The sequence below is a fragment of the Antechinus flavipes genome, chromosome 2 (genome assembly GCF_016432865.1).
Source record: "Antechinus flavipes isolate AdamAnt ecotype Samford, QLD, Australia chromosome 2, AdamAnt_v2, whole genome shotgun sequence".
NCBI lineage: Eukaryota > Metazoa > Chordata > Mammalia > Dasyuromorphia > Dasyuridae > Antechinus > Antechinus flavipes.
In genome coordinates, this window is record NC_067399.1 from 160,102,110 (window position 1) to 160,125,506 (window position 23,397).

Sequence of the window (23,397 nt, forward strand, 5' to 3'; positions counted from 1 at the left end):
CGAGTAAGACCAAGAGAACATTGTATACAGTAACAACAAAATTATGGAATGATCAATTCTTATGGACATGGCTCTTTTCAACAAGATAATTCAGGCCAATTCCAGTAGACTTGTGATGGAGAGAGCCATTTGCATGTAAAGAGAACAGTGGAGACTGAATGTGGATCACAACATAGTATTTTCACCTTTTTTATTATTGTTTGCTGCATTTTGTTTTCTTTCTCATTTTTCTCTTTTTTGATCTGATTTTTCTTGTGCAGCATGATAAATATGGGAAAATGTATTGTACATGTTTAACATTGTTTGGGAAACATTATTTGCTATTGGGAAAGAGAGGGAGGAAAAATTTGGAACGTGAGGTTTTACAAGGGTGAAGGTTAAAAATTTTGTTTGCATATATTTGGAAAATAAAAAGCCATTATTTTTAAAAGTTAAGAAACTTGAACTATGTCACCAAGTATTTTTAAATGCTCCCTTGAGTTAGACTTTTAAATGTCATGTAGATAAATAAAAAGGCATGATAAATGTGAGATAATTTTAATAGATTTTACTCAAACTTTTGCCAAACACTTCAAAAACTAGCAATATATTCTCTGGTCAAAAAATATTATTTTCTCTCTTGAGATACTGTGTTAACATCTCTATCAAAATATTTTATTTATCTTTCATTTTACATAAGAAATTAGAGGCATCAGATTTAATCATAATTAAAACATTGATGTTGATAATTAAAATGAATGTAATTATGCATACAGTCCTTACTTTGAAGGATCCTTGTCTGAGTAAAGAAATCCTGTTTAATCATATTGGATGATGATTTTATAATATAGTGCCATTTGTACTATATTATGAAATCATCATCCAATATGTTTTGAGGCATAGGCAGCCTCAATATTTGGTGATAAGATAGGGTATAGTATATTGATATTTTTCACTTGGCCATGAGCATATAGGAAGAAGAGAAAACAGAAATACATACAATATTTCCCTTTTGTTGGTATATTTCAGTAATTAAGTAGTTGAATTAAAAATGTTTGTTGATAAATTTATTGTTATTGCTTATTTACTTCAGATGTCTTTTCTGCCTTTCTATTATAGAGAACCTTTTGTTTATTAATTTTCAGAGACTGCAGGGAAAGTGGCATCGTAACTAAGATATTTCAGGTAGACTATGAGCCACCAAGTATAACTTCTTTTCAAGAAGACAATGATGAAAATATTCACAAAAACTTTGAAAAGCAGGCAAGTTATAATAAAGGTAGACTCCAATGCCTGATTTTTTCAACTTTGCAACCTCATTTAATCTGTTAATTCTTTTCTGTTCCTAGTGTCAACAGCTTGACTTTTATTTTACTATCTGTCTTATACTGTCTTAATTGGCATTCTTTCCTACTCTTCTCCCTTTAAGATACCTTGCATACCAATTCCTAGATTGATTTCCTTACAATATCACTTACTTTTACTTCCCAGTTCAAATACATTCCTCATCATATGAAGAATAAAGTCCAAATAACTAAGCCCAGTAATTAAAGTCTTCCTCTTTGTGGATGCAGGCTACTTTTCTAGCTTCGCCTCTCATTATTCACTCATACCCAACTCTATATACTCTATTCCACTGAGAAGATTTTAGTTTATAATTATTATTTATAGGAAATCAAATTCTTTAGAATTGATTGATCTCCTTAAAAGCCTTCTGCTTTTGCTTCAGTCTAGAATCACAAATCCCTCATTCAGGAAAGCAGCATGTTCTCTGGGACTTATCTGCTTACATCACGAAGGATCCTTAAAACCAAGACAGAGAATAGACAACTCTTGCTCTTGGTTATTTCATTGTAGTGTGTATCAAATCAATCTCTAGAAACTGAGATCAGGAACAAAAGCACAAGAAGAAGTAAAGTCCAAGTATATAATTGGAGATTAAGATTCATATTCCTATTGGGGAATCAGGCAGATACTAGAGTCTGGACATTGTGACTAATGTCATTTGAAAAACAAATGTGTCCACAAAGCAGATATAACTCATTTTAACCTGATAACCTGGATTCTAGCTTTGTGATTTCTCCCTAGAATAACTATCATGCTGCCTGGTCTGCAAGCCACATGTGGCCCATGACACTCCTGAATGCAGCTTATACCAGATTAAAATGTAATTGAAAAATATTTAGCAAAATAAACATTTTCAAAAATATGTATAATATTACATTTTAAAACTAGTCAAAATGTAACCTGCAGAGATCCTTATATATGAATTAGTGGCTCATATTTCTATTTGAATTTGACACCTCTGATTTTGGCAGTTGAGTGAAGCCTTAATCGATCCCTTCTATCTTTGTTGCTTATATTTATAATTATTATTATATTAGTAGTGAATAAAACCTATCCATAAACCCCTTGGAATTTTGTGTCTCATAGATTAATAACTCTTGGCCTGTACTAATTGTTTTCCTCACCCCTGCTCTTTGTGGCATCTTACTTTTTTATGTCTTGCTGTCTATCACATTGGTCTTGTTGATGGAGTTTGTCCAGATTCTTATTGTTCTGTTCTGTCTTATTGAATTCATGACTTGGTATAACTAATATGAACCTCTGGGTTTCATATAGTTGATATGATGTAATGAATTTTTAAACTGTTTTTTAAAGTTATTTTATACAAATTGCCTTAGATAATGTTAAGTAGCAGATTTTTAACTATTATTCTTTTCCTGTAGTAACTTTTAATTTTATAATTAAATATTAGATAGGTCTAATAGAATTATTGATATGTAATCTTTTCATTCTTAGGGATTAAAAAATGAAAATTTGGCATCAAAACTTGAAGAAAGAGATAAAAATAGTGAAAATAAACCTGGTTGTAATGCTGAAATTAAATGTCAAGGTATGATATGATATAATGAAGACTAAATCTAACATTGCAAAATCATAAAAATGCATTCATTCCTCATATAAACAAATATGGAAATAATGCTCAGAAAAGAAAGTTTGAATTTTGAGTTACATACTTAAATTTCCCAGAAATGTACTTTTTCACAATTGCTATTTTAAGGAAGGACTATAGGTCATGGTCCTTTATTAAAAATAATATTGTGGCTATGTATAATTATTATTGTTCATGTATTATCATTTTAGAATTTAAAGGAGAGGCTTCAACTAAAAATAAATCTTTGTAAATTTGCCTTTCCCCAGATAATCCAATGGAAATCCCATCTTGCAAAGAAGAAACAGTTTTTACACAACTCACTAATCATAAGCCCCAGGTAAAAGAAAAATTTATGGCTTTAATTTTTTAACCTCCTGTTATCTTAACTGTTGATAGTACTTCACATGTCAGGTATTTTAAACAAATTGCTATTATAAATTACTGTCCTAAAGCTAAGCAACTAAATTTTGTTAATTCAAACTTTGTAAAGTTTATTATTATGCAGATCCTTTAAAGTTTGCTTTTATTTAACAACACAATTCAGTTCCAATAAATTCAGTTCAGTTAAATATTTATTAAATACCTACTCTGTATAAGGCAAAGCTTTTTTTCCACAGAGAATACAAATTAATAGTGCAAAGATGTTTTTTGTTTGGCTGGGGCAATTGGGATTAAGTGACTTGCCCAGGGTCACACAGATAGTCAGTGTTAAGTGTCTGAGAATAGATTTGAACTCTGGTCCTCCTCACTTAAGGGCCAGCACTCTATCCACTATACCATCTAGCTGCCCCTTTGTACAAGTGTTTTTAAGGGATTACATAAAATGCTTAAGAATACAGCCTTTTCTCTTTCTCAAAGCAACTATTACAATTAATTTTTTTTTTGTTTTTATAAACCATCCTTATATATTCTTTTATAAAAAAGTCCCATAAGGATATCTATTATATAATATATTGTCAGTTTAGGAGAGTGCAAGTTTGGGTGGGTTTTGAGTACTTTGTTTTTTTCTTTATATGTGTCCATTGCTTAGGACAGTGCCTGATAAGACAATGAGTACTTAATGTTTATTAAATTGAATTGTTTGTACTTGAAAGTAATAAATTTTACTTCATTAAAACTATCCTATGATTTACACCTAAGTAACGAAAGTACTTACCTCTTAATCATTCTAAAATATTGATAATTTGTGGTTCTGTGGGTCATATCATGCTCCTGTGACATAGTTATCTTTTTTTTTTAAATAATTTTTTATTGATAGAACGCATGCCAGGGTAATTTTTACAGCATTATCCCTTGCATTCATTTCTGTTCCGATTTTTCCCCTCCCTCCCTCCACCCCTTCCCCGAGATGGCAAGAGTCCTTTACATGTTGAATGGGTTGCAGTATATCCTAGATACAATATATGTGTGCAGAACCAAACAGTTTTCTTGTTGCACAGGGAGAATTGGATTCAGAAGGTATAAATAACCCGGGAGGAAAAACATAAATGCAAGCAGTTTATATTCATTTCCAGTGTTCTTTCTCTGGGTATAGCTGCTTCTGTCCATCTTTGATCAATTAAGGCTCTCTTTATCGAAGAGGTCCACTTCCATCAGAATACATCCTCAAACAGTATCATTGTTGAGGTATATAATGATCTCCTGGTTCTGCTCATTTCACTCAGCATCAGTTCATGTAAGTCTCGCCAGTCCTCTCTGTATTCATCCTGCTGGTCGTTCCTTACAGAACAATAATATTCCATAATGTTCATATATCACAATTTACTCAACCATTCTCCAATTGATGGACATCCTTTCATTTTCCAGCTTCTAGCCACTACAGACAGGGCTGCCACAAACATTTTGGCACATACAGGTCCCTTTCCCTTCTTTAGTATCTCTTTGGGGTATAAGCCCAGTAGAAACACTGCTGGATCAAAGGGTATGCACAGCTTGATAACTTTTTGAGCATAGTTCCAAATTGCTCTCCAGAATGGCTGGATGTGTTCACAATTCCACCAACAATGTATCAGTGTCCCTGTTTTCCCACATCCCCTCCAACATTCCCCATTATCTTTCCCTGTCATTCTAGCCGATCTGACAGGTGTGTAGTGGTATCTCAGAGTTGTCTTAATTTGCATTTCTCTGATTAATAATGATTTGGAGCATATTTTCATATGTCTATAAATAGTTTCAATTTCTTCATGTGACATAGTTATCTAATTGTAGTGCAGAAAGTTTATAATATTAACAGTATCATTGTCCTCCCAATACTAATTATTACTGAATTTTGCTGTGCACATTTATGCTTTTTTCTCTTTGGATTCTTCAAGGATCTGTGATTTTGGTTAGTATGGGTATTGCCTTTGTGGGTATGGACCACAGCTTCTCTGTGACTTAGTGGAATATCTTTGAAACTGTGTTCAGAATCTTCATGCACTTGGGGCCAACCTGGCCACTTCATGAGATTTGCCCAGAAATAGCAGATACATAGAATCTGTAACCAAGCTTTCAGTGAAACCTCTTTCAGCTTAGAGGGTCCTTCTAAGCTTCCTAGTGACATACCTGATAACCCATCATAGCAGAGTGAGGCTTTGGAAGAGCACATTAGCAGGTTGCTATATTTTTTTCCTAAACAGTGATCTACATCTCCCAGGTCTAAGAGCCCTATGTCAGCCCTCACTATCTTATTCTCCCCATAGTGCTATCAGCATACACTCAGATGACCTAAAACGGTCTTTCATATATACCTGTGAGCTTGCCCGTACTCAGGACACTGCAGATACACTGTCAGAGAACTACTGTTTGTGTCCCATGATAGAGCTGACTCCTCCATCTAATCACCTGCCTTTTAGGTCCTGACCCCTCGTTTTCCATGAGACCTGATTTTCTCTTTCCATCTCTGCTGTGGCCTCTTGTTTCAAGCCCATTGGCTTGTTCCTCAGAACTATAGCTTGGACTTCCTTTTCCTTTCCCTGCTTGTCTTTGGATATTGCTATCATTCAGGTAGTCCAATTCAGCAAACATTTGAGGTAAAGGCACTCTGCTGAATGTGAGAGTTAACGAAGCAAAAGTGAAATAATACCTACCCTCGGGGAGTTTGTATTCTACTGATGTGACAGTCAGAGATAAATATGGCTCAAAAGATCTACGGTGGGGAGTGAGAGAAGGCAAAAGTGAAAAGAGAGAAAATGAGGAAGAGACAGTTGAGGGAGAGAACCCTAACATCTGGGAGCAGGGAAGTCAAGGAACACTTCATGGAAAAGAGCAATTGAGCTGAATCTTTTGGAGGAATATGAAGACTCCGAAAGAGAGAAAAAGAAGTCAACACAGTCTTTGAGGCAAGACATGGCCTGTGTGATTTGGAGACTAATTAGCGTTCCATTTTGGCTAAAATGTAGAGCAGGTAGAAGGCAGTAATGAGAGATAGGATGCAAAAGTAGGTTGAAGCTGGAATTTTAGAATGTCTTAAATGCCAAACTAAGATGTTTGTAGTAGGGAATCACTGAAGAGTTTTGATCAGGGAATTGATAGGATCATAATGGTTTGTGAGGCCGTGAGCACCTTCCCATTTGAGGTTGTTGTCCAGGTTGTAGTGTTTATTCCTTTTAAGGAATGGGTTCAATTCTTAAGATTTTTTACAACTTTGCAATAAGGTGATTATGTGACTAAAAAAAAGTTCCTGCCCTCAAGGCAGGGGAGTGGGGAAGAAAAACAAATTATGCACAGAGAGGTAAATGCAAAGTATATAATAACAAGTAATAAAAAGTAATTTCAGGAGTTAGAATGCACTAGCACACTACTATTCTTTTAGTGAGTGAAAAGTTTTCTCCAATCTTCCTCAAACTAGGGCCTACTAAGTAATTCTCCAGCAAACTGGTTCTAATAACTTTCTGATGGCTTTGTGCCTGGGGATGACACAGAAGCACTAGCAAACTAGAACAATGTGTTTGTTTTCAGAGGGTAACTGCTTCATATTGATTTGTTTTCTAAATTTCTTTGGTATATGATTTTTGAAAAAAAACAAACATATATTAGTAAAGCATTTTAACACCAAGGTACTGGCTAGTTAATTGAAGGCATTAAAAAATTTTTTTTAATCTGTTTTATGCATCTTATATACTTCTATCTTCATCATCTTGATCTCTACTTCACCAACACTGAAAAGTTTTTTTTTTCCCCCACTGAGGCAATTGGGGTTAAGTGACTTGTCCAGAGTTACACAGCTAATAAGTGTTGTGTCTGAGATCAGATTTGAACTCAGGTCCTCCTGACTTCAGGCTGGTGCTCTATCCACTGCACCACCTAGCTGCCCCTTGAAACTTTTCTTGAAACAAATTAAGAATAAGCACCTAATACAGTATGTGACTGTTGCTGATAACATGTAATATTCTGCCCTATAATCTCCATCTCTCTAATAAGAGGAAAATGTTTTGGTCCATTATCTCTTTTCTGGACATAAGGTTGGTCTTTATAGTTATTTGTAGTTCAGTTTTGTCTTGTGATATTCTTATCATGAATATCAAATTAATCATTAATTGCATTATTCCCTGCATCATTTCATACATCTTTTCATGTTTCTTGGAATCCTTCATATTTGTCATTGCTTCTTACCTAATAATATCAGATTATATTAATTTAATGGTTTATTCAGCGTTCTCTCTAACTTACATTTATGCTTTTTGTTTTTCATTATTTATTTATTTGTTTGTTTGTTTTGCTGAGGCTATTGGGGTCAAGTGACTTGCCCAGGGTCACATAGCTACGAAGTGTTAAGTATCTGAAGTCATATTTGAACTTGGGTCCTCCTGACTTCAGGGCTGGTGCTCTATCCACTGCATCACTTAGCTGCCCCTGTTTTTAATTCTTTATTACCACTAAAAGTTCTCCCAAAAATATTTTAGTATAGATGAAAGCTTAATTTCTGCAATTGTCCTCCTTAGGGCACAGGCTAAGTAGTGGAATTTCCGGGTCAAAAAATATTTTTTTTAAATTGTAAAATATCTTCTTCAGATAGATTTTGTATTTGCATTTAAATGCTAAGTGTTCTAAAGTTATATGTTGAATTTGGGGCTAAGGTTATTTTATAACTCCTGGAGTTGTTTTTTACATCATTTTTACATCAAAATGTAATTTTGCATTCAGTCTTTCTTCATATCATTATGCTAAAATGCCAAATAAATATCTCTATTTATTTAGTTTACTAATTCAACAGGCATGAATAGCCAGAAAAAATTGACCAGTGCCCAAGTCCTGAGACTTAACAAAGCAACAAACTTTTTCAAGTAAGTAGAGTTTTCTCTTTATTCTTAGTTTTTGGCAATAGGAAAGGACAATGGCAAACTTGAGGGAAGGACATAACAAAAACATCATTTGATGATACTTAAACTTATTATAATTTTTAAATAACTCCCTCAGCCATCAAAGATCCTTTATTGTTGTTCAGTCAGTTTTTAGTCATGTCCAGTCATTTTTTTAGTCATGTCCAACTCTATGACTCCCGTTAGAATTTTCTTGGCAGAGATACTGGTGTGGTTTTTTTCTTTTTTTCTTCTTTACCTCAGACTCAGGATGGGTTGATTGGGAATGTTGGGGTTCAGGGATAACCCCCCAAAGGTTGGGGTTCCAAACTGGCATCCCGAGGTGTCTCAAAAGAATTTGCAGGCTTGGGACCCATCTCCAAGTCAAAGGGATAAAGTTGATTATAATTGTAATGCCAATTAAAGTGGGCTAAGTTCCAAAAGAAGTTAGCAAAGAACCAGGAGCAATGAAAGATAAATTTATAGGGAAAAATTAGAGAAACCAGGTGCTTCATGTCACTGATACACTAATTTTGTGGCTTAGAGGTGAAGTTGAAGAGTGGTCTGGTTCTGAATTTGTGTGCAATATCTATAATTCTCTGGGCAGAGCTGAGGATGGGGAACCTTCCACTTAAAAGATCACTAGGTCAAGTGGCAGACACCCAATTTTTGTTCTGCACCATCTATACCTCATTATTGTTGCTCTATATTCTCAGAAACCCCACTATAACTGATCATCAGGCTACTATCTGACAGGATCCTATCACATACAGTAAACTGGGGCAGAAATAGATTGCTTCTAACTGCATCACTCCCAAGGCTGGGTGACTTCAGGGTTACATCCTCCCCAGGAGCTGCACCACATCAGTATAAACATTTTAAAAGTATCTTGTGGCTATGGTTGCTTATTTTTTTATATTCTTAACATTGAATCATAAGATACATTCAACTAATAAACCCATGTTTTTTAGGTGTACGAATTGTTTAACTACTCGCCCGTGTGACCCTTTCACTCGTTTCTGTCAAGAATGTGGCACTCCTGTTCCACCTATATTTGGTCAACACCATCCACCCCCAGAAGAAGCTGAGGTAAGAAAACCGAAAATTCTTTTATTTATCCACTCTTTATCAACAGTATCAAGTATCAGCCAACTAAACTTTGTACTAAGAAGCTCTAAATTTTTTTATACCATAGATTAGAAAAACCTTTTTTTGGACCCATTCTGGTGTTCATGCTTCTTATTAAAGGTTGAGTATTTCTTCTGTTTGCATTTTGATCTTAGGTGATAAAAGAAGATTTGAAATATCAATTTTGTCTTTAGCATCCTTCATCATAATGTTTCTGAAAGAAAAAATATTCTTGGCCAGTGTAGAATTTAATTTATAATATAAATATAATGAAGAAAAATATTCAAGGATCACAAAAGCTTAGAATTGGAAAGGTATTTAAGCCAATCTCTTATCTTATATATGCATTTATCATACAGCATCTTTGCATTTATCATACAGCATCTTTGACAAGTAATCTAGCTTTTGTTAGCATACCTCACTACTTTAGGCAGTTTGGGACCATTCTAGTTATTAGGTTTCCCTCTAGCTCCCTACAGGTAGCACTATTTCTCTTCTGAATCTATATAGAATATGTGTAATCTCTGGGTTTATCTAGCCCTTCAGATACCTCTCATGTTCCCCTAAGTTTTCTGTTAATCAGGCTAGCCATTCACTCTCCATCATTTCTCATATGATATGATTTTGAGTAGCTTTACTACTCTGGTCATCATCCTCTTTATATGATACAGTTTGTTAATGTATTTTCTAAAACAAGAACCCTACACATGCTATTCCAAATTGTATAGTCTGATCAAATTAAATATTTTTCATGAATGCACATATCCACAAATTACCATACAACATGGAAGAAGTAGCTAGGGTTTGAAATAAGACAAAGCTTAATCTTCACACCTGAAATAGGAAACTGTCTTGAATGTGTTGATCAAATATCAATAATAATTAATCACTTAGTAGGCAGTATTTAACACATATCTTAGGAATTGAAGATGCAATGACAAAATAAACTGTTCTCTTTGAGAATCTTACATTTAATCAAGGAAGAGAACATGTATATAAATAAGCATATATGAAATAAATATAATAAATTTAGATTTGGGGAAGATTGAGGACTCTTGGAGCTGATGGGGAGAGTAGATCAGAAAAAGTTGCCTCTGGAAGGTAATGCTCCAGGAAGATCTGAAAGAAAAATAGGATTCCAAGAGGTAGAGATTAAGTATGAGAGGATTCCAAGTTGGAGAGGCTGGGAGTGATTTCAGCCAATATTACATTTGAGAAAGACCATCACTATATGTCAGATCGTAGTATGAAAGAAGGGAATAATGTATATGATTGGAAGATAGAGGCCAGGTTGTGAAGGATTTTAAAGGCTAAACAGAGAAACTTAAATTTGATCCCAGAGGAAGTATGGACATATTAAGAATTTTATTGAGCAGGAGAGTAGTATTTTAAGAAAATGCTTTAAGAAAATCAACCATTGTTAGGAACATGAACTGCAGAAAGGACAAACGTGCCAAATGGACCAATTGGAAGGCAATGGAAATAATCTAGGTGAGAGATGATGAGTTCCTGAACTAAAAGAGTGACTGTGAGAGCAAAAAGAAGGGAAAGGATATGAGAAACAAGAATGACAGGATTGATATTAGCTTGCCATTAATTTTTTACCTAACTAGAAAAACTGCTTTATCAAACTTTTTCTTTACATCAGCCTTCACTCTTCAGCATAAATCTTAGCTATTGTCTTTACTTGGGAGGATATTGTAAAATATCAGCGTTCATTGATTGTTGTGCAAAATGAAATGAGAAGATCACTGCTGTTGAATATAAAATGACCATCTCTAGAAAGGTACCTGAAGGTTTTTTGTTTAATTGTTACAGGACAGTGAAGAGTAAAGAACACTCTACTTTTTGCTCCTTAAACCATACCCTTGCATCCCTTCCCTCTTTCCTCCAACTTTAAAGATCAACTTCCTTCACCATACTTTGCTTTATCGTATATGGTTCAGTCTTACTTAATCATATTTAATTTAGCCCGTAAGCTGTTTCACAAATTAAATGGCATCTTTTGTCCTGTGGTAAATGTCTTGTGAGTTTTTCACATTTTGTATCACTCCTCTACCTAATAACATGGTATTTCATTTATATTATATTTATTCAGTAAAGTTTTTAAGTTAATTTGAGTAGTATTTAAAAGTGATTAAAACAGCTGTATTTCTGACTCAGGTTTCAATTTTTAAAAGTTTATCTAGAGATTAAGATGTTAATTTCAAAAAAAAAAAAGGAAAAAAAAAGATCTTTGGATTAAAAAACCACTCCTGACTAAGTGTTCTTCCCAAGAACAGAACACCATACATTACATATTTTTAAAATCCAAACTTGGAGTTTAAAATCCAAATAGAAAAAAAAGTTTTCTTTTCTTTCTTTGTCTGACTTTCAGGCCAGGGTTGAAAGGACATGGAAGTTTTGTGGTGCCGGGTATTTTCCTTTTATTTTCTTCCTAAAACCTTATCTCCCACTGAAAGTCTGACATGGGAGTAAATCCTCTGCTTATTGTATGGAGACTTTAGCAGCAGATTATAGACAACTTGGAGAATTGTTTCAGATATGAAACTTCATTAATCTTTCCCAGTATTCTAAATGCTCTGGATTCAGTTTTTTATTTATTATCATTATTTTTAAATTTAAAAAATTTATTATTTATTTTAAATATTATTTTCTTTTTTAAATTTTGAATTCCAAATTTTTTCCTTTTCACTTCCTCCTCTGCTCACTAAGCAGTATATCCTAGATACAATACATTCCTCTGCTCACTAAGGAGGCAAAAGAAATATATCAGTGTATGATATGAAATAAATTATATGAAATCATGTAAAACATTTCCATATTAGCTATATTTTTATAATAAGTTTTTTATTTTTCAAAATACATACAAAGATAATTTTCAATATTCACCCTTGCAAAACCTTGTGTTCCAAATTTTTCTACCTTCCTTCCCATATCCCCCCCCTCCTCTAGACAGTAAATAATCCAACATAGGTTAAATATGTGCAATTCTTCTAAACATATTTCCACATTTATCATGCTGCACAAGAAAAAATAAAATCAAAGGGGGAAAAATGAAAGAAAAAAACAAGCATAGCTATATATATATTTTAAAAGCAAGAGAAATAAAGTGAGGAAATTATACTTTAATTTGCATTCAGAGTTAATTCTTTCTCTGGAGACAGATAGCATTTTTTCATTGTTGAGTCCTTTGGAATTGTTTTAGATCATTTCACTGATCAAGTTTTCTGCAACTGATCATCATTTCAACATTTCAACATTACTATTCCTGTGTACACTAATCTCCCAGTTCGTCTCACTTTACTTTTCATCAGTTCATATAGATCTTCCAATATTTTTCTGAAACCACTCTCTCCTCATCATTTCCCATAACACAATAATATCCCCCTCAAAATCATATGCCACAAATTGTTTAAATCTGTTTCCTCAAGTGATAAGCATCCCCTCAATTTCCCATTTTTTATCAATTCAAAAGAGCTTCTATAAATAATTTTATACACCTAGGTTCTTTTTCTTTTTCTTTGACTTTTTTAAGATACTGATGAAGTAGAATATTGCTGGGTTAAAAAAGTATGCATAGTTTTATAGCCCTTTGTTCAAAGTCCCAAATTATTTTCTAGAATGGTTAGATGAGTTCACAATTACACCAACAGTTCATTAGTATACCTATTTTTTTCCTCCTTCCCTCTTGTATTTGTCATTTCTGATAAATGTGAGGGGATACCTCAGAGTTATTTTAATTTGCATTTCAGTAATCAATAATGATTGAGAGCATTTTTCCATGACTATAAATATCTTTGTTTTCTTCTTTTGAAACTGCCTGTTTATATTCTTTTGATGATGTTTGTATCCCCTCAATTCCCGATGGTGATGAGGTTAGTGGCAATGAGAGAGTTGTTATTTGGTTGGCTGCAGGTTTAAAGTGAAAGAATTCACTTATCCCGAATTATTAATTGCAAAATGAAAATTTATTGTTGGATAGAAACCAATTTGCCAAGAGACTGACTTCTATAGTGGCAAAGTCCTATTAGGGAAATGGAATCTTACATTGTGAAGAGAATGCCTCGTCAGCGGGCAGAGGGTCCTAGCAAATTGCTTGGGCCTCTGCAAGGAGTGAGTCCAACCAAGTACTGACCTTTATTAAAGAGTCTTGAGGCTTCAGGAGCCAAGGTTCCTAGGTTTAAGTGCTTATCAGTTTCCAGCCCGAATCTCCTACTGGACTTAACAACACTTCAAAGGGGTGCTTTTTGTAAAGGCTCTGTCATCCTCAAAAGATAATTTATCTGGGAGGGGAATATGCCTTCCCTAGGAGGGGCTGAGACTCCAAAAGGAATCACAGAGCAAAAGGAAATATAGTTTCAATAAAGAGAACATAGCTTCAGTAAAGGGAACAGTTTCCTTCCCACTTCACTTTGACCATTTGTTAGTTGAAGAATGGCTCTTTTGTGAATTTGATTCGTACTGTGCTTAATATATATTTGAGAAATGAAGGACAATAGGGAAATTTGCTGTAAATTTTTTGATATTAATTCTTTGTCTATTGTATCTTTTCCCCAATTATCTCTTTGAATTAGGTATATTTTTGCTTTTGCTTTGTTTGAGATTATGATTGCTAGTCCTTCCTTTTTTAAATAATAACTTTTTATTTTCAAAATACATGTAAAATAGTTTTTAACTTTATCCTTGAACCTTTGTAAAATACCATTTATTACTTAACCCTGGACAGTCACTTCATTTGTGAATGCTCTAGCATTACTCGGTATTTTACATTGCCAATCTCTCCTAATTCCCAGGGCATCAGAGAACCTCTAGCCACTGACCTTTGCAGTGTCAACTAATTTTACCCAGCTGCCTCCTCTGAAGCCTTCAGAGGTCTCTGGCTATAATTTCTTGAATCATAGTTTAATAACCAATAGCGTACTCAAGAACAGCCATGTGCAAACTTAAAATCTTTATTATTCTTGCTCACATAATGCCCTGAACTGTTAACTCCCAAATAAACACCTGGTCTGCAAGAAACCTACATGTTCACTATCAAGTTCCTTACCTCTCTTGGCTATCCATCCACTTGACTTAGCTACCCCAGGATAAAGAGCTCGACCTCCTGCTGTGATGGGCTTAAAAAGGTCTGTGAGGTCACACACACAGCCAATCAGAGAGGGAGCCATTTCCTGTTATGAAGCTATCTAGTTATGACAAGAATCCTGCCCATAGGACAGTCTCTATATACTGAAATTACTTCCAGACCACTCAAACCTCCTGTTTGCTCTGTGCAGGCCCATTTAAAGGACCCTTACAAACCTTGTGTTCCGAATGCCCCCGTCCCCAGATAGCAAGTAATCCAGTATAGATTAAACATGTGCAATTCTTCTAAACACATTTCTATATTTATCATGCTGTACAAGAAAAAACAGATGAAAAGGGGGAAAAATGAGGGGGGGGAAAGCAAGCAAACAACAAAAAAGGTAAAAATGCCATGTTGTGATCCATATTCAGTCCTCATGAGCCTCTGTCTGCATGCAGATGGCTCTCTCCATCACAAATCTGTAGGAACTTGCCCAAGTCACCTTATTGTTGAAAAAAGCCAACTCCATCACAATTGATCATCACATAATCTTATTGTTGTGTACAATGTTCTCTTGGTTCTACTCATTTCATTCGGCATCAGTTCATATAAGTCTCTCTAGGCATCTCTGAAATTATCTTGCTGGTTGTTTCTTACAGAACAATAATATTCCATAACATTCATATACCATAACTTATTTAGCCATTCTCCAAATGATGGACATCTACTCCATTTTTAGTTTCTTGCCACTACAAAAAGAGCTGCTTCACACATTTTTACACATGTGGATCCTTTCCCCTTTTTTATGATATCTTTGTAGCCCTGCCTTTTTTGCTTTGAGATTCTGCTCCAGCCCTTTATTTTAACCCTGTCTATGTCTTTTCTGTTTTAAGTGTGTCTCTTGTGAACAACATATTATTGAATTCTAGTTTTTAATCTATTTTGCTATATGTTTCCATTTTATGGATGAGCTTATCCCATTCAAATTCATAGCTATATTTACTAATGGTTTGTTTACAACAGTCTTATCTTTTTCTTCTTCTCTATTTATCTCTCCTGTTCTTTCTTAAAAGACTATTTTATTTCTAACCTCTATCTCCTTTAATCTACCTTCTCTCTTTATTCTTGCTCCCCCTTCACTCATTCCTTCCAGTTCCTATTTTCCTATTGGCTAAATTATATTTTTACACACAAGTGAATGTGTTTGTTTGTTTGTGTGTGTGTGTGTGTGTGTGTGTGTTTTCCTATATATTTTCTTCTTTGAACCAATTCCAATAAAGAGTTTAAAAGCATTACTTGCCACCACTCCCATTTCCCCTCATTTGTAAAAGTTCTTCCTTGAATGCCTCCTTTATGTAAGAAAAAAATTTTCCTTTTCCCTTTCCCTTCCTGCTTTTCCCTCTTTCTCTCCCCTTCATTTTTTAAATCAAATCATACCCATAACTTTTCTCTTTGTGGACTTTTTTCCAAATTGCCTTAATAATAATAAAATTCTTAGGAGCTATATGCCTCATCTACCTGTATAGGTATGTGAACAGTTTAACTTATGATCCTTATGATTACTCTTTCTTGTTTCATGTTTACCTTTTTTATTGCTTCTTTTGAAGCTTGTCAGATTTTCTATTTAGCTCTAGTCTTTTTTCTCAGGAATGCTTGAAAATCCTCTAATAAAATCCCCTGAATAATTACACTAACTTTTGCTAGGTAGGTGATTTCTTGCTTGTAATTCTAGGTCTTTGCTTTCTGGAATACCATATTTCACACCCTCTGCTCTTTTATTGTGGAAGTGACTAAATCCTATGTGATTCTGATTGTAACTCTATAGTATTTGAATTGTTTCTTGGGCTGCTTGCAATATTTCCCTTTTGAAATGGCATCTTTGAATTTGACTTTTATATTCCTGGAGGTTTTCATTTTGGGATCTCTTTCAGTAATTGGTGGATTCTTTCCATTTCTGTTTGACCCTCTTAAATATGATATCTATCCTTGTTCCCACCTTTATTTCTCCTCTTCTCCCAGAATCCTCCAACGTTATATTTCCCCTGTATAAGATATGCTTATGATGAAGATCTTTGCTAAGTCCTTTTCAGGACTAAGCCTGCTATGAGGTGCTTTTCTTTCTCCTTCTCCCTCTCCCTCCTTCCTTCTGTTTCTGTCTCTCTGTCTCTCTCTTTCTTTGTCTCTACCTACCTTCCTTCTAATCTCCTTCCCTTCCTCCTCCCCATAGCATTTTTCAGTCTTTCTCTTTTCTATAGCTAATCCTGGTTAGTCTGCTAAACTCCTCTATAGATTTAATGCCAATCAATGGTGTACTCACCATGGAATATTCCTTTAATGATTTCTTTCAAACCTTTTGGTAATCCTATTGTTCTCCCAAATCTGCTTCATGTTTACCACTCCTGGTGCCTATTTTAGCTTTTCATTTTATCTATAATCTCTTCTCCTAAGTGAATGTAACTTCTGGTTTAAAGTTTAAAAAAAAAAAAAAGAAATATGATGTCTATGCTCTGATCATGGCTTTCAGGTAACCCAATAATTCTTAAATTATCTTTCTTTGATGTATTTCCATGTCACTTGTTTTTCTGATATTTCATATTTTCTTCTATTTTTATATTCTTTTAACTTTGTCTTATTGTTTCTTGATGACTCATGGAATCATCAGTTTCCACTTGCCCAATTTTGATTTTTAAGGAATTATTTTCTTCAGTGAGATGTTGTACCTCTTTTTCTTTAGTGAATTTTTGTGCCTCTTTTACTATTAGACTGATTCTTTTTTTAAAGTGTTTTTTCTTTATTATTTTTGTGCATCTTTTACCAAATTATTATCTTTTCATGATTTTATTGCATCATTTTCATTTTTTTCTCTGCTACTCTCATCTCTAACCCTTCCAGTAATTCTTACTGAGCTTGAGAATAATTAGCATTTTTCTTTTTAGGCTTTTTTGGTAGCTGTTTTCATATTGTTGTCTTCTAAGTTTCTGTCTTCTTGTTCTCTGCCACTGTAGTAGCTTTTTATAGTCATGTTATTTTTTTTTTATTGATGTCCATTCCTTTTTTCCAGCTTATTTCTTGACTCTGAACTTTATATTGAAGGTGGGGTCTGCTTACTTGGGGTTGGAGAGGCACTGGGCCAAACTTTAGGCTTTTTCATGAGTTTTTAAGAATTAGTTCTGGTGTCTGCAAGGTGCTGTGATCTTAAAAGAGGTGCGCACTCTCTGCTTTACCAAGGAAGGGCTTCTGGTCCTCTGTAGCTGCACATGCTAACCCTTATCTCCCCTGTTCCTACATGACTAACCATCAGCACTCCTCTCTTCCCTGAACTGTGACCTGACCTAGAGCCACATATGGTCAGTAGAGCTTTGTCCAATGAGAGCAAAGTGTCCCTGTAATCTCTTTCTGAGCTGTTGTCCCACCTCATCACCGTATCTGGGCTGAGAGCACTGGAAGCTGCTATTGCACTACTGTTGTTACCACCAAGTGGATGAGCTCCCAGCAAACCTCCATCAGAACTCTATCTCAGTGTTTCAGACTTGAGTTAAAACTTAAAAGAGGTTACTTACTTTTTAAGTTTTCTTAAACCAGAAAATTTTCTCATCCTGACTTTTTATTGGGTCTGTCTCTCCAAAATTTGATTAGAGGCATTTTTTTAAAGTTGTTTAGAGGGGAATGTTGGGAGAGTTTTGGGTCTGCCATCTTGGCTCCCCTGATTGCAGTTTTTTTACATAGCAGTCTTTCTAACTATATTTCCCCCTTAAAAGTCTTCGAAGATAGCAGAATCCATGAGCAACAGGAAACAGGACGGTAGATGAAGATTTCCTGAAAAGCTCTTAGGAAAGGTAGAGTGGGGGAAAAAGAGAGATTTCCTATTGTTTGGGGTATGTACACTTGGCCCATTAACAGCTCAACCCTGGTTAACAGTTTATTTTGACTAATACACCTCCTAGCTTCTTTCATTAATCAAGTATCATCTTAAGTGAATAAATGTAGGCAATTAGTTTATCGGAGTCATTCAGTCAACTAAAATGGACAAAGGACTCCTGCCAGCAAGTCACATTGCATTTGCCATTGTCAGTCAGTAGTCCATGTATTTGGTTTATTTTCAAATAATCACTGGAAAGTAAGGGAACTGGAGGAAGAGAAAGAGAAGGAGAGAGGCGGGGGGAAAAAAAGAAAAGTATCTGCTGAAGGACTAGACAAATTAACAAATAATGTATCCACCCTCACAAAACTCTTTTTGATTAGTCCAAAAGGACCACTTATTTGCCAATAAGGATGACTAAGCTAGTTCTAACCTTAAATAAAATCTCTAAGTTGGGATGGTATACAGCCTCCAACTTTCTGGACACACAGACTTCTGAGTCCTAAGACCTAGTCCAGAGAGAGGTGCAATTTGACTATGTTCCACTTGAACCACAGGGTTACTCACCCAGTTTTCTCTGTGCAGAGTAATCTTATCTAGGTCAAATCCAACCTCTTGGGTCAATTATCCAAAGTCGCAATTCAGATACCACTTTATGAAATAAAAATGAAAGATTCCTAAACTGGTATAATTTAGAAAAAAGTTTAGTAGTTGTCTAGCAGAAAGGAGAGCTGAAGAAAAGGTGGCCCACTCTATTGCATATTTGTAAGCTATACATAGAATTCAAATAAAGGAACAAGGAAACCCAGTAGCTGATTAGCCAGCATGGGAACAATTTCCACATCAAACACATGGGTTGCTTGAAATGATGGAGACCAAGTGTATAGTAATGTATAACGTATCCACCTGTAGCTGATCAGACCAATACAATTCAGAATGCTTTACCACAGGTTAGGTACAAATAGACCATATGAACATTTGGGGTAGTTGTCTAAATTTGTACATCTCACGTTTCTTTTGAGCTACTTCAATTCAGCTTTGTTCATAGACCACGGTGTCTTCTTTGATGCAAGCAAGCCATGCTTTTTTCTCTTAGAGTACTAATTCACCCAAGATCTTGAAAGAATAAACACAAACAGGCATAATAAATAGAGCTGCCATGTGTAATGTTCTCGCTAGCTTTCTGGAGGTCCTCCGAACTGGGCCATGATCTCAGCAGAATAATCACCATAAGAATAGTCAGGAATAAAGTCCAAAGTCTTTATTGTCTCCTTTAGTCTCCCAGTCTGCGCCAGCAGTCTAGTCAGTCAGCCAGTTGACAGTCTCTTGTCTCATCCAGTCAGCCAGTCAGCAGAAAGCTAACCAGAACATTACAGTCATGCATTCATAGACACATAGTAGAGATAGATCCCTCTACCTCTTCCCTCCTCATGACAACTCAAAATAATTTTCTCCACTCACAAGCCAACAAGGAAAAATATAAGAGATCATCTGCATGCACACTCAGTTCTGACCCAGCAGCCAACTTAAATGAAATAACTTTTAAAAACCCTACATTTCATTATTTCCTCAAAGAAATAGTAGGGAAGTTCTCAGAGTTCAGACTGATAAAGATAGATTGATAGTTCAAGAAGGTTCCCAGAGCCAGTTGTGTTCCCTGGAGTTCTCCTCAGAGCCTGCTGTGAGTAATTCACTGGTAGAGATGCAGAAGGATAAATGGTCTGTGACCTCAAGAAGCCTGTATTTCATTAGGGAAGACAAGAATGCAAATAAATATCTATGATATGAAATAAACATAGTAATTGAGAAGCACAAAGTGATAGGTAATTTTGGTGGAAAGGAGAAAAATTTCCCATAGGGAAAATCAGAAAAAGCTTCATAATCAAAAGATAGAGGCAACTTATGGAAAGAGTACTGGACTGGGAGTCAGCAAGGCCTGAGTTCAAATCATACTACTTTGTGATCTTGACAAAGTGATAATCTCTGTTAGCATTCTTTTTCCTCATCTATAAATTTGAGATAATAATAGCATCCACTTCACAGGGTTGTTAGAAGGACCAAAGGGGTAGCACATATAAAGGGCTTTACAAACTTTAAGGCATTAAGTGGTATAAAATGGATAGAGTACTGAATATGGAGTCAGAAAGTTCCAAGGTCAAATATGGCCTTAATTAACTAACATTGTGACCTTGAGCTAGTCATTTAGCCTGTTTGCTTCAGTTTCATCTGTAAAAAGGGAAGAATAATAGAATTTCTCAGGCTTATTGTGAGGATAACACTTGATAATATTTGTAAAACATTTGCAAACATCAATATACCACATAAATACTGACTATATTAATATTATTACCTATTTAAGTGGCAACTTTTTGAAAAGTGAATAGGAACCATTTCTTGAATGATAGCTATGGAATGAATGGTAGAATTTCAACAGGTAAAGCTAAAGAAAGAATTCTATAGTAGACCCTTTAACTTCATCTTTTTTTTCGCAGAACTTATGGTAAGGGAGAGCTCAGCTTCAGCACACTGTTTAGTATATAACCCAAATGAAAACTAAATGTTTCTCAGTTTTGTATTGTCCTTGTAAAATAAATTTATGTTAGTTTAAAAGTAGCAACATGATGTGCCCCACATGGAGTCAGGAGGCCAGGGTTCAGACATTTCCCCTGAGTTTTCCTTGAAGCAACATAGTTTGATGAGGTTACTTCAGCTTTCTTAAGCCTTAAGTTCCTCTTTTGTATAATGGAAATAAAAAAACTTTCTATCCCAACACTTCATGGTGTTGAGAAAAAGGCATTGTATAAACCTTAAATCATTATGCAAATAAGAGGTCATAATTATTAATCTGGGCTTTAGTTTTCCACCAAATCTGTATCAGAACACACCAGTGCATCTTCAGGATCTGGTATGCCAACCAGAGGAACTTTTGGCAGATCCCTTTCTAACTCTCTTCACAAAAGAACTGTCTACCCCAAGGTCCGGACCTATTCCTAGGCCTGATTTGTTTTACTCTTTCTCCCTTACCCTTTGTTTGTTAATGTAAACCTTATCTTTATCTTCCTAATGAATCCACAATGACACACTTCCCAACTTTTTCTCTTTGCTGTTTCTATTCTCATTCTCCATTCTCTCATAAACTCCAAAAGCCAAATTGCTGTATCCTTGAATCTCTTTTGTCTTCTCCAATCTTATAATTAAATATATTCTTTCCAAAGGCTTATACTCTCTCTGGCAAATTTAGAAATTTATAAGAAAAGCAGTACAAAAAAGATTGAGTAAATTAGATCAAGATCATTACCTAAAATAAAATTGATAAGAGTTGTGGTAGTCTCAAGAAAAGATAAAATGGATGACAGAGAGCTAACTCATATGTGGTTACTCCAAGCCAAAGGTGAAATACAGAAAGCAAGTCAACAGTAATGTCATCCTTTATTTATGACCTTATTCTGAGGTGAAAGACTAATTAGTTGATTTTTTCATCCACAAAATATTTCTTTTGAAGAAGAGATTATTATTATTAATAGATTGTGAATTTAGATATTGAAAATGCTAAGGCAAGAGTGAAATTTTCAGTTTGAAGTTGGAAATCTGATTATGAAAAGTGTATCGATTAGTTTGTCTTTTTTTTTTTTTTGGCTTATGTGACTTTTATTCAGTTTTTTAAATAATGCCTTCTACACACAGCATTTTGCCTCTGTTTATAAACAGTTTGAGTCAGTCTTATTATTCTTTGATTTTGCTAGGTCTCTTTTTTTTTTCTTTTTTTTTTAACTTTTTATTGACAGAACCCATGCCAGGGTAATTTTTTACAGCTTTATCAATTAGTTTGTCTTTGCAAATAGATTTCAAGAAGTCCCTTACTTCATTATTTGGCATTGGGGAAGAAAGACTTAAGTCTGTTTTAATCTTTATTTTGAAGAAAAAATTGAAACAAGTAAGGTAATTTAAATATCTTTATTTTAAAATCTCAAAACATATTCATATTTAGTATATTGACTTGTTTTTGCACAGCTGCTTAAGGAATTTGGGTTAATTTTAGGCCTTGTGAAATCCCTTCATAAATCCATGACTTTCTCTGTAGTTCAATATTACCTAAACATTTATTTCACATACCAAAGTCTTTTTTTCTCTTTAGTTAATTTTTTTTCCAAAATAAAAGGCAACTATCAATCACTTTTATACAGATGGGCATGTGCAGTGAATGCAGAAGTATCATACCAGTGAATGCTCCTTTATGTATTGTATGTGAGGCCCCTCTTGATCCACAGCTACAATCCCAGGACAACGTTCGTTTAAAGGTAATGAAAATTAAATCATGAATAAAAGCTATTGAAAGTAATAAGTTTTTGAATAGTAGAATGCACATTTTAAACTTATTTATTTATTTGGTTGGTTGTTTTTTTATTTAATATTTTAATTTTTCCCAGTTACATTTAAAACAATTTTTTCACATTTGTTTTTAAAACTTTTGAGTCCTAAATTCTCCCTAGATTCCCATTCCCAACCCCATTAAGAAAACACATGTGAAATTAGCAAAACATTTCCATAGAAGTCATGTTGTGAAAGAAAATATAGATCTCCCTCCCCCAAAAAAACCCTCAAGAAAAATAAAATTACAAAAAGGTGTGTGGGGGGAAACCTATGTTTCAATCTGTATTCAGATATAATCAATTCTTTCTCTGGTTAGGATAGGATTTTTCATCATAAATCCTTCAGAGTAATCACAGATCATTTTACTTCTGAGAATAGCAAAGTTATTCACAGCTGGTCATGAAAGAACATTGCTATTACTTTGTATGAAGTACATTTCACTTTGTCTGCGTTCATGGAGGACTTTCCAGGTTTTTCTAAAAGAGAATGCACATTGATATAGATTATCTTTGGTTAATTGATCTATTGCCACAGATAAGTCCTTCAACTTATGTAATGCATATTAAATAATATCTATCATTAAAGACAATCATGACTAGCTATGTTGACCAAAGTAACCTGCCAACAATTCTTGTTGTTTGTTCCTCATTCTGGAAAGCAACCATGACATCTAGGAGGTGCTGCCATGACATGCAAGTGAATTTGATTTAAGTGAGGGAGGACTGGGCAAGGTCATCTTCCTCCCTTTCCCTTCCAGCACTGTCTAGGTCCAGTG

General features: G+C 34.6%; 1 protein-coding gene across 3 annotated transcripts in view; it reads left to right on the forward strand.

Moving 5' to 3' along the window:
• The window catches only part of DZANK1 (double zinc ribbon and ankyrin repeat domains 1), a 137,574-nt gene that overhangs the window by 17,387 nt on the left and 96,790 nt on the right, over positions 1–23,397 (forward strand). For all 3 annotated transcript variants that reach the window (XM_051975865.1, XM_051975866.1, XM_051975867.1), the window contains exons 4-9: positions 1,125–1,242; positions 2,782–2,875; positions 3,184–3,254; positions 8,096–8,181; positions 9,168–9,285; positions 22,436–22,549. In XM_051975865.1, the coding sequence (XP_051831825.1) occupies positions 1,125–1,242; positions 2,782–2,875; positions 3,184–3,254; positions 8,096–8,181; positions 9,168–9,285; positions 22,436–22,549 (601 nt within the window). The remainder of the gene's footprint in view (positions 1–1,124; positions 1,243–2,781; positions 2,876–3,183; positions 3,255–8,095; positions 8,182–9,167; positions 9,286–22,435; positions 22,550–23,397) is intronic.